Source organism: Vombatus ursinus, unplaced genomic scaffold (assembly GCF_900497805.2).
Source record: "Vombatus ursinus unplaced genomic scaffold, bare-nosed wombat genome assembly UNPS02014961.1, whole genome shotgun sequence".
NCBI classification, from domain to species: domain Eukaryota; kingdom Metazoa; phylum Chordata; class Mammalia; order Diprotodontia; family Vombatidae; genus Vombatus; species Vombatus ursinus.
The window spans coordinates 2451264-2464245 of record NW_020954739.1 but is presented as its reverse complement, the minus strand read 5'-3'; the positions used below and the strand labels follow the sequence as shown (position 1 = coordinate 2464245).

Genomic DNA, 12982 nt, shown 5'->3' with positions numbered 1-12982 from the left:
AAGGATCAAGATTTAATAAAATTAATAATGTTTACTGCTTCACCAAGGACATTATTAAATAAAACTGCTTTTTTCTGGAAGTACATTAAGGTGAAGAATACCATGACCACTGAAATGGTCTGGTGCCGCTGACTCGATTTGTGCTAAGACTTACCAGATTTATCCACCATTGCTTTTGTACCATCAATGCTAGTGTCAATGCATTTGTTACAGGGAAAACTATGAGGGGAAAAAAGACATTTAACACTGAAAATTTCAGCACCGGTTGTGTTTTTTACCAAGCATTCACACAATAGATCTACTTTGATGATCATTTGATGTGGATGAACACAAGCAAAACAGCACAACTAGAAATTCATCTGTTTGTAAGACAAAAGTAGAATTCTGCAGATGGGCTATTGACTCAGTCTTCATGCTTGTGGTAAAACCTTTAACGTACAGATCATGTAGCAGACACCAAACCAAACAAAACAGTGGAGAAAGAACACTTTAAGATGCTAGGGGACAGTTTCCTCTCGACCCTAGCCCATCCCTGAAGAACTTGTGCATTTGAACTCAGGAGCCATAGGAACTGCAAAAGAAGAGAAGATGCATTCATTGGCAGGAGCACAGACAGACTACCTAGGATTCTGGAGATGGAGATGGAGTCTCCTGGGAAAAGGAACCATTGCCACCTTCTGGAAAATTATAAGAAGTACACGAATCATGACTCATGGGATCAATGGAGGACAGGCAACATTGACTGACCACGCCTGCTTAGAGCTGCTAAAGGAATGAACTAAAAGAAAGTCAAGGGGGCAGCTAGGTGGCACAGTGGATAGAACAACAGCCCTGAAGTCAGGAGGACCTGACTTCAAATCCAGCCTCAGACCAAACACTTAACACTTACTAGCTGTGTGATCCTGGGCAAGTCACTTAACCCCAACTGCTTAAGCAAAAAAAAAAAAAAATCGATACTGCACAGATGCTGAAAGGAGTTATAAAGGGAAGCACCAATATAGAAGGGTAACCACCAAATATTTCTTACCCAGTGATTATGTTCTGTCCTCTGAAATCTAATGTTTCTTCCCTAGAAACACAGAGAGATCTCAATACTTTTTTTTGTAAATAGTACTTTATTTTATCCAATTACATGTAAACATTCATTTTTTATAAAATTTTGAGTTCCAGATTTTTTCACCCTCCTTCCCTCCTATCCTTGCTCCCTCCCTTCCCCACCCCAAGACAGCAAGCAATCTAATATAGGTTTTACATGTGCAATCATGTTACACATATTTTCACATAAGTCATGTTGTGAAAGAAGAAATAGAACAAAAGGGAAAAGCCAAGAAAAACAAAAAAGTGAAAACAGTATGCTTTGATCTGTGTTCAGACTGCATAGTTTTTTCTCTGGATGTAGATAGCATTTTCCATCATGGAGATCTCAACATTTCTAACACAGCAGTATTGTGAAAATAAATTGATCTTGAGCCAATTTCTTCCCTCAAACAAGCTCCAGCGCTAAGGGGCTAGAGAGAATGGTTACTTGGTGTTTATCTCTAATGAGGAGCTCAGGGAATTAGAGCCTAGGGTACAGGCACCTAGGGTAAAAGCACCTACAGTGGTCCTCATATACCCTTCCTTGGACACAGGACACAGCTGTTCTCATGCACATGACCTCATCCAAAACCTTAAGACCTCTTTCACCTACAAGAACCCATAGCGTGAGCTAGCTTCCTGACTGAAACTCTCAGCTGTGAGGACACCAGGTGAGGCAACGTAGCTGAGTCTCTCAGGAGCAGAACAAAAGCTCCAGACCAAACAGCCAAGTAGGAAGATCTATAGAAGTCCTAAAAGGGACTTGAGAACATAGAAGAACAGCAGAGCTGGAAGGGCCCATGGAACATAGAATGTCAGACTGCAAAGAACTTAGAAGGAATTAGAAGTAAAATTAGAATGAAAAGACATCAAGATTTCTTTTCTAATGAATATAAAATGTTCAAGATTAAAGAGAATTCAAAACCGAGAATATGAGAGATGCATAGGGCTAGAAAGGATCTTAGAACATAATATGTTCAAGCTTTAAAGAACCTTATGATATAGGACACAGAATGTCAGCTTTTGGAAGGACTCTAGCATATAAATTTTCAAATGTTAGAGTAAGGTGGGGGAGGGAAGAGAATATGCATTTATATAACACCTACTATGTGCCAGGCACTGGACTAGCATTTTACAAATAGTGTCTCCTTTGATCCTCATAATAACCCATTGAGATAAGTGCTGTCATTTCCCCCATTTTACAACTGAAGTAACTGAGACAGACAGAGGTTAAGTGACTTGCCCAGGGTCACCCAGACAGTAAGTGTCTGAGGTCAAATTTAAAATTAGATTTTCCTGACTCCAGATCTAGTCCTCTATCCACTGGTCCACCTATATATTAGAAGGGACCTTAGAACACAGAGTGAAGAATGTTCAAAATGGAAACAACTTAAAATCAACAGTATTTAAGAAGTTAAGCACTGGGTGCTAAGTGATGGTGAAATAAAGACAAACATCAAAAGGCCCCTGCCCTCATGGAGTTTGCATTTTAACTGAGGAGACAGCATGTACATATATAAGGATATACAGAATAAATATAAAATGAACACACACAGTATTTGGGAGAGATTACAATAGTTGCTGATGGGAGCATGAAGAGAGGCTGCATGTAAAAAGTGGCTTGAGCTGAGTTTGGAAGGAAACCAGGGATTCCAAGAGGAAGGAATGATAAGATGGAGCTTAACAAGCAGGAGACACAGCCAGTGCAAAGGCACAAAGAGGGGATGTTTGCTGTTGTTGTTGTTGTTGTGTGTTCTCAGGCATGTCTGATTCTCCATGACCCCATTTTGGGTTTTTTTGGCAGAGATACTGGAGTGGTTTGCCATTTCCTTCTCCAGCTCATTTTACAGATGAGGAAACTGAGGCAAACAGCATTAAGGAACTTGCCCAAACTCACTCAGCTAGTAAGTATCTAAGGCCAGATTTAAACTCAAGAAGATCAGTCTTCCTGACTCCAGGCACTCTACCCACTGCTGCCCCCAAAGAAAGGATATGGAGGATCACATATGTCCAGAAGAGCAACGAGGCCAGTAAATACGACATTGAAATGTTGGTGGAAAATCATGTGTGCTTTGCTGTTAATTTCCTTTATGAAGAAATGTAATACTTTCTTTCTAAAAGGACTAAGATGCTAAATTCAACTTGTCCCTCTCTTTTCCTGATAAAAGGAAGGAAGACTAGCATAGAAGGAAATTGATAATGAACTATTGCCATGCCAATTCAGAACCTGCAGGGATTCTGGACATAGGAGATCTAAACCTAGCTTGACCAAAACAAGACCAGTGACATGGAATTCAATGTGTCAAGAATTTAGGTGTGTTTGTTGGAAAAATGACATGAAAGATTCTATGATGGAATTGTATCAAAGGTCAGAGCATTTAGATCTGGGAGGGACTTTAGACTAAAGAACAGGGACAGGAGGCATGTGAGAGCATGGACTATTAGAGCTGAAAGAGAACTGAGAATGGAGAATGTGAGACCCAAAAGAGGTCACCAATTAAAGAAAAAGCAGAGAGAAGGGCACTAAGTACAGAGAACACTGATCTCTAATGAGATTGAAAGGACTTTAGAACAAAAATATTCTAAAGCTGGAATATCAAAGGTGGATAAGAACTTATAATATAGAATATCCGACATGGAAAGGACCTTAGAGAACAACTTGTTAAAGCATCTCAAGTATCAGGTGTGAAAATTAATTGATCCATGTCACACAGCACTTTACTGGAAGATCTAGGACTGGACAAAAATCTCCCAAATGATATGCCAATGTTCTTTCTACTACACAATGCTGCCTCTATTTCCCAAATCTGAAGCTTGAGAGAAGAATACAGTTTCTGGACAGGAACAGGGAAGTTGTCTTTTTCTAATTTTCAATCAGGATTATGCCTGCCCTGCTCCCTTTCCCAACACATCTCCAGTCAATCTAGTAATTAAGCGTCTCATGTCTATTACCTTGGAGTAAGTAATGAAGGAATGCTACCATTCCAACTCAAAAGATCTGATAATTGTTGACATAGTACAATGAATAGAATGCTGGACTTTGACCTTCTAAGACTGAGTTAAATTCTCAGAGAGTTATTGACCACGTAACAATGGCTAATACACTTTTATAGAGGCATCTGATGGTGCAGTGGATAGAGCACTGAACCTGGAATCAAGACAAACAAGGACAAATCAAATTTCGCCTTAGATTCTTTCCCCACATAATTTCTCTAGTAATGGGGGATTGTGCCACCGTAGTGGAAACAGGGAGCCATTAATTATTTTTGAGGTGGAAAGTTGTATGAACAAGTGGGCATTTTAGGAAAAATGATTTGGCTGCTTTTGGGAGAAGGAATTGGAAAAGGAAAAGAATGGAGGCAAAGAGACTACTTAGGAAGCTATTGCAATAGTTGAGGGGAGAAGAGATGAGAATCTGAACCAGGACAGAAGCCTGAATGGAAAAAGGAGGACAAATTTATGAGGTGTTTATAGCAGTGGTTTTTAACCTAGAGATCCATGGATAGTTTTAAAGGGAACTGTAAACTGGAATGGGGGCGGAAATCATATCTTCATTTTAACTAACCTCTAACTGAAATTTAGCATTTCCTTCAATTATTTGATCTATTTAAAAACTTTATTCTGAGAAGGATCCATAGACTTCACCTGACTGCTAAAAAAAAGCCCAAGATACAAGAAGTGTTAAGAAACCTTATTTTAGAGACGAAATCACTTAACTCTTAGTGTCAGTTTCCTCATTAGTAAAATAGGGATAACAATACGATAGTGATACCAGTATACTAACCATGCAGTTGTTGTGAGGGCCAAATGAAACAAGATATCTCACAGATATTTCACAGAACCTCGGGATGTGAAGTATGTTGCTAAATATTATATTGGACGCAGCTATGATGATGATGATGATGATATTATTAAAGGTTCTCAGAGTTGTGAAGGTCATTAAAGGTCATAACTGAGCCCCTTTCTAAGGTAGGAACCTCTCCTCCAATATCCATACAAGTAACCATCCATTCTAAGAAATCCAGGTCCTTCCCTATTGATATGTAAGTCAATATTAGAAGCTCAGAGGGAGAGAATCCCAAAGAGATCATGTAGTCTCATCTACCCCTTGAAAGGAATCCTCTCTACAACATACCTGACAATAAGTGCTCTGTCTTTGTTTACTGTCTGCTCAACATTTTTACCAATGGTTTGAATGAAGTTATAGATGACATGCTTATCAATTTGGGGGATGACAAAACATTTCAGAGAATAGCATATATATTGATGACAGAATCAGGATTCAAAAAACTCTGAAAAGATGAGATCTAAAAAGATAAACTTTACTGAGTCACTTTCACTTTGACACCTCCAGTGACTAGGAGCTCATCAAATCCAAAACTAGACTATGACATTGTACAATCATCTAGCCAACATCTCTCCTTGGTGTCCACTATGATAGCAAGAGAGACTTTTTGAATGCTTTACTAATAACTAGATGCACTGAGTTTGCAGCTGTGACATGATCTATCTGCCTATGAATATGATCAAAAAGTTAAAAGAATTTAGTTTGATCTGAGTTGTTCATAAAGTTATGCTGACTCTAAATGATTACTACTGATCTTCCAGAATGTTCATAAACCATCTCTTCCAATCATACCTAAGAATTTGGTGAGGAATCAAAGTCAAGGTCAAAATCCATTAGGGTTCACCATCAATCTTCTTCCTTTATTTGACAAATAGAAGAACATTTTTCTTTATCCAGTCCTGTGGCATCTCTCCTATTCTCCACAGTCTCTCAAAGATCAATGCCAGTGGTTCAATAATCGTATCCTCTAGAACTTTCAGAACCCTGAGATATAGTTCTTCTAGACCTGATCACTAGGGAATTACCTAAGGGGAACGAGATGCTCCTTTACTGTCCTCTCACTTTTCTTAATTTTTAGCTCCATTTTTATAATGCTTGTTCTAGCCTACAGAACCAACTTCTTGTCTAAAGATCATGCAATTTGTCAGAGAAAGAAAAAGTCAAATAAGATTTCATTAATCCTTCCTTCTCTCTAGCCTTCATTTTCATCATTCTATCCAACCTGAGCAGCCACCCCATCCTTTCTTTTGATTTCTTCTCCAAAAAAGACCTTGGAAAGTCCTTTTCATTATATACAAGTTATCATGTGACTTTCTATTTTTCCCTTCCCTTCACCTCAAATTTTGAGATGGTTACCATTAGACACATATCTGTATGTGCTTGGGAGTATACACATATATACACACATATACATACATATACACATACCCATATATATGTGTGGGGGGGTAGATATATGCACATATATATGCAGATATGTCAGTTCTTTTTCTGAATTCAAATAGCATCATTCTTTGCAAGATCTTTGCAGTTAATTGGAGTATTTATAATAGAATGGCTTGGTTTCTCAAAGTTGTTCTTAAAATAATACTGCTGCTACTGTATACAGTGTTCTCTTGGTTCTGTTCATTTCACTCTTCATTATTTCATGGAGGTCTCTCCATACTTTTCTAAAGTCATTGAGCTCATCATTTCTTATAGCAGCTTAATATTCCATCATGAATATATATCACAATTTATTTATCCATTCCCTGATTGACAGGCATCCCTGCAATTTCCAGTTCTTTGTCACCATAAAGGGAGTTGCTATAAATATTTTATAACATGTAGATTCTTTTCCATTTTCCCTAATCATCTTGGGAAACAGACCTAATAGTGGTACTGCTGGGTCAAAATGTATAAGCAGTTTAATGACTCTTTGGGCATAATTCCAAATCTCTCTCCAGTGGTTGGATCAGCTCACGGATCCACTAGCAATGAATTAAGGTCCCAATTTTTCCACATTCCCTCCATCTTTTCTCACTTTCTCCTCCTATCATTTTAGACAATCTGGTAAGTGTAAAATGACATCGCAACGTTGTTTTAATTTGCATTTCTCTAATCAATAAACATTTAGAGCATTTTTTCATATGACTACAAATTGTTTTGATTTCTTCATTGGAAAGCTTCTTGTTTATATCCTTTGACCATTTATCAATTAGGGAATGACTCGCATTGTTATGGATTTGACAAAGTTCTTTATATATTTGAGATATGAGACCTCTATCCAAGGAACTGTCTATAAAAATGTTTTCCCAGTTTTCTGTTTTCCTTCTAATTTTGGCTACATTTGTTTTATTTGCACAAAAAAAATTTAATTTAATGTAATCAAAATTATCCATTTTGCATCTCATAACACTCTCTATCTCTTGTTTGTTCTTGAATCCATAATCCATGTTCATGAATCCACTTATCCATAAGTCTGATAGGTAATATGTTCCATGTTCTTCAAATTTTCTTATGATATCGCCCTTTATATCTAGGTGATGTATCCATTTTGACCCTATCTTGGTAAGTGATGTTAAGATATTAGTTTCATCAGAACTATTTGAACCTTAAGAATTTCATTCCTATAATTGAAAATTTTCCACCTTGGAGCTATCTCACTTGGAACTGTTCACGGAGACTTTGACAGCCCAGCAGAGCATTTTGTGTGCCCAAGGTAAATTTCATAAAGTGTGTCCTCAAAACAACTTTTTGAAAAAAACATATATATTGATACCTTCTGTCTTTATACCACAGTCGCTTCTGAACTCACCTCTCCAGATTGAATCTTGGCTTTGGATAAGGAAAAATAATTAATTAATGTCATACACAAACCAAGGCTTCTGGTATATGCACTATTCTCACTAAGGTAATTTTTGTGAAGTGTAAATCTGACCCTGACCTCCTTCTGCTCAATGAATTCCAATAGCCTCCTATCATAGTCAGCAACATATGTAAAGTCCTTTGTTTGGCATTTAAAGCTCTTCATAACAACCTTACCCTTTCCTACTCTTTTTTCTTGCATGATTCCAAATTGATAACAACCTATTTGGATCACTTCACTGCCCTACTAACAATGCCTCCTCAGGCCTATTTTCCCACAGCCTCTCCAGCACAGAACATGCCTGTTTTTGCTTGCCTCTGTCAATTTTCAGGGTGTCAGAGTTCATTTAACTTTCATTTCTCTTCCTTTTATTGATTTGGAGGGTGTTTTCATGCGGTCATTGATGGTTTATAATTCTTCTGAAAACTTTTTGTTTATAGCTTATGGTGTATCAGTTGGAGAACAGTCCTGGTGTTACATATATTGCTATCAATTTCTGGTTCATTTTAGGTCTCAGACTATGAGAAGTGACATCTTATATTTTCCTACTCTCCTATTTCTCTTCTAATTCTGTTTTTGCTGACTTTATTCATCAAAAACTTTCAAATTAGCCTTGAATGGGTTGTTTTAAATTCTTATTTCATTCCATATTTGCTTCCAAACAGACACATGGAAGACAGAAATCAATCCAGAATCTCAGAGTTCATCCTCCTGGGCCTTTCAGACCAGCCAGAGCAGCAGAGGCTCCTGTTCTTCTTCTTCCTCCTTATGTACCTGATCTCAGGGCTGGGAAACCTGCTCATCATGCTGGCTATTAGCTATGACACCCACCTCCACACCCCCATGTACTTCTTCCTCAGTAACTTGTCCTTGGTCGACATCTGCTTCACCTCCACCACCATTCCCACGATGCTGAATAATTACATATCCCAAAACAGAACAATCTCTTATGCTGGGTGCCTGACGCAAGTATTCTTCTTCATTTGGTTTGGGGGGATGGATAGTGTCCTCCTCACCACCATGGCTTATGACCGCTATGTGGCTATTTGTGACCCACTCCGCTATGGCACAGTCATGACTCCAAAGGTCTGTGCCCTTCTAGTAGGAGTGTCTTGGTTTTGGTCCTATAATAATGCCCTGACACACACCGTCTTGCTGGCTCGACTCTCATTCTGTGACCATAATGAAATCCCTCTTTTTTTCTGTGACCTCCGTCCCCTGCTGAAGTTGGCCTGCTCAGACACCTTCATCAATAACTTGATAATCTACACAATGGGAACGTTGACAATAATTCTTTCCTTCACTGGAATACTGATCTCCTACATTCACATTTTCATGACTGTACTGAAGATCTCATCTGTGAGGGGGAAACAGAAAGTTTTCTCCAACTGTGGATCCCACCTCACTGTGGTCTGTCTCTTCTATGGGACAGTCATTGCAGTGTACTTTAATCCAACATCCAGCCACATAGCACAACAGGACACAGCATCAGCCATGATGTACACTCTGGTCACCCCCATGCTGAACCCTTTCATTTACAGCCTAAGGAACAAGGACATAAAGGGAGCCTTGAGGACGCTCATCACTAAGAAACCAGGATTCACTCTATGATTATAAGATACCTTCCTAAGCTTTGGTGCCTGAGTCTCACACAACAACCCCAGTGCTGTGGGAGAAGGTTTGCGATAAGTCTTTTCTAGTGTCACAAGAAGTCAATCTGTTCCCCTCTTGACCTGCACAGGATGAAATGTGACATGATGAGTAAAGCACTGAACCAGTTGTCAAGATTCTTGGTTCTGGTGCTTTTCTACTGAGGGAATTGTGGGAATTGAGTGAACCATACTGACTCTACCTTATGTCTCAATTCTGAATCTAGCTCAGGTTGCTTTCTGTTCAATGATAGGTCTAGTCCTATTTCTGTCTACTGAGAAAATTTTATTCAATTATGGGAATTGTGGGAAAACTTTATTGCATTGTGTAGAATTTAGCCCTGCATGGCTAGGAAGCTGGACCACCACTACCTATTGCTCAAAGAACCTTAACTAAGAACACAAGTTATGCCAACCAGAAACCCAGTCAGATCCAAAAATTGATGCAAGGTGTTTTCTCACCATCCTACATCTCAAGCAACCCATGTGTCTTATCTGAAAACGAGCCCTATACTGGTCAATTAGTTATTGTTTCTATGTTCCTTTGATTGAATATAGACACTTGGGGAGAGTAGGATGTCTCTTTTTCTGATCTCTGTTTATTCTCCTCCTCCCAATTTAAAAAAAACCCTACTCTTTCCTTCAACTAGAAATCATTATCTAATTATACATCCTATTTTGTATATGATTATTGTTATCTTTTAATGCATAAAAATCTATCTTCCCCCTGTATTCCCAACCTGATATGCAATTGGCATGCATTGCTTAATAAACCAATATGCTCAGAAGCTCGAACTTTGTTTCCTCAGTCATTTCAGATTCCACCTATCACAGTTTTTGGCAAGCCAAACCAGGTCAAGTTAGGACTCTGACCCCCTGGACAACAGCTTTTTAGAAAAACCCCTAGACTACTCTGGTTAGTCTTTCACTGAAGGAATTCTTTGCTGAAGACTGCCCTTCAGAAATCAAACTCTCCTTGATTTCAATCTTCTTCCAAGCTAAAGGAAGGTTTATTCCCACACTGCTGGGAAAGATTTACCCACACAATGCAGGGAAAAGTTTACCCCCACTCTGAAGGTTGGGGAAGGATTACTCCCTGGAAGGGACCAATGGGTTCCAGTAATAGTAAAATGCCAAAGGACTCTGCCTTGGAAAAATTGTCATGAGACTAGGGGAAGAGTATGCTATTAAATTGACACCTCATTAGGGAAATTCTTATTGGCCTGAAACTTCCCATACAGGAGTGGAAAGTGTGAATAAAAAATGGAATTCTTAAATTATGCTAAAATATATTTTTAAAAAAAACCAAATGGATCCTAAAATTGGCCTGAAGAGGGGACATTTAATTATGGCAAATTAAAGGCTTTGAGATTAGACTTTCAGTAAGAGATAAAGAGGCTAGCAAGTACATCTTTGTTTTATCATTTTGTCTGTGTTTTTATTTCTTTGTAAAATGCAGGAAAATCTTTGTCTTGTGTCCTGTTTAGTGTTGTTTGTAGATTCTGCTACCTTGAAAAATTTCTAAGGGGAAAATGCAGCCAGCCAGAAAGACTGCTAAAAAAGCAGCCAAAGAGTTAAGTATACTGGGGAAGATGAATGAAGTTTTGTACTTGAAACAGTGATGCCAAACTATCTGTCCCAGTAAGCAAGAATAACCCCCCACTTTAAGCTTTTCAGTGGGAGATCAGGTTAAAAAGAAAAAAAAACATAAATTGCTACAAACATCTTAGTAGATTTTGAAGGTTTGGAGATTAAGGAGATTGGAGAATAATCACTAAGGAGTTTGGAGATGAATCATTTTAACATTGCAAGAGACTTTTGGTAATTGCAGGAACTCACCCCCTTCTCTCTGTCCTATCTGATAAGGCACTTAGCAGAAGCCTAACATATCTTAGTGAGTTTTGGGGGTACAGTCTACAGAATTTTTTCAAAGAAAAATAAGAATTAAATTCTATAGTTTCATGGGGGGAAAAAAACTTAGATCCCTTTTCTCCTGAAGACTGATGGAGCTATTTTTTATTTTGTTGGTGGTGGTAATATCTTTCCATTCTTTTTATTTTGTAAATTTTTTTATTTATTTTAAACTTCAGCAGAAAATGAAGGGGCATGTAGGTGGCACAGTGGATAGAGCTCCAGCCCTGGAGTCGGGAGGACCTGAGTTCAAATCCAGTCTCAGACCAGACACTTGACACCTATTAGCTGTGTGAGCCTGGACAAGTATCTTAACCCCAATTGCCTCGCAAAAAAAAAAATGAGAAAAGAAAAAGAAAACATTACCATGTACACAGCAGAACATAAGAGAGGATTCAATATAAAATAAGAAATTTCCCTTTCAAGAAAGCCTATATGGTAAATACTACACATTGTTTTCACAGCTGCCCAGCTTTTCTTTGCTTCCTTGTAGGTTTTCTTTTGTTTTCTGCCGTGCACTTTTTATTTATTTTTTCCCCTCCTTTCTCCCACCTCACCCTAAAGAAGGCTACAATTAAGCATGGATATATGTACATATACAGAGATATCTATAAACATACACATATAGACTCATATACATATATGTAAGACCATATTATACTTACTTCCACCTATCATCTGTTTCTCTGAAGGTGGATAGCATCTTCCTTCATAAGTCCAAGTCTTTCCATGGTTTAGTTTGGTTTGGGGTTTTTTGGCTAAGCAATGCGGTTAAGTGTCTTGCCCAGGTCACACAGCTAATAAGTGTCAAGTGTCTGAGGTCAAATTTGAACTCAGGTCCTCTTGATTCTAAGGCCAGTGCTCTATCCACTGTGCCACTTAACTGCACCCACCATGTTTTTCTAAATCAACCAGCTCATCATTTTTTGCACCCTAGCAATATTCCTCCCAACCATATCCTATCTGAGAGATTGTCTATGGAAATGTTTTCCCAATTTTCTGCATTCCTTCTATTCTTGGCTGCATAGGTTTTATCTATATAAGAAATTTTTAATTTAATGCAATCAAAATTTTCCATTTTATACTTCGAACTTTTTTAGCATAATGAACAAGACAGCTAGCTTGAAACTAATCTCAGAGTGAAGAAAAAAATAGGCATACGGTTAGGAATTTGCCTCTTGTTAACCCTTTCTTGATCATGAAAAGAGAAAAGCTTGCTTAAATCAGGGAGCAACGTTAAAAATGAGTAAATTTAAATTAAGGAATAGAGAGATTTAAACAGAAAAGGGGTCCATGAGGAGGGAGCCCCTATTATACCTCCACTGTCACTTTGGTCCAGACTCTGTTGTGGATAATGGAGACAGATGGGGGGAAGTTGGGGTGATTAGAACTTTCAAAACTTTATATAACAAAATTACTTGTGTAGGTAAACTAGAAACAAAGTCACCAAGGAAAATTAGAAAGAAACTATGTGTAAGCTGTTAAGAATCTAGAAATGTAACAGTATTGCAATTCATTGGAGTTGTACAAAATGTTGTGCTAAATCAGAAAGGAAAAATTCTACAGAAGAAAGATTAGTTATTTAGGTAGTTTTAGATATGATTAGGAAATACAATACTTTGCCCCTGAAAGTCCTTTCCAGGGGCATAT

The 12982-nt window shown here is 38.1% G+C and overlaps 1 protein-coding gene across 1 annotated transcript; it reads left to right on the top strand.

Annotated features, from left to right (window-relative positions):
- Positions 1-8441: 8441 nt before the first annotated feature.
- LOC114030510 (olfactory receptor 1361-like) lies at positions 8442-9383 on the top strand. Its single transcript, XM_027845343.1, has one exon. The coding sequence runs from the start codon at positions 8442-8444 to the stop codon at positions 9381-9383; it is 942 nt and encodes a 313-aa protein (XP_027701144.1).
- The last annotated feature ends 3599 nt before the right edge of the window (positions 9384-12982 follow it).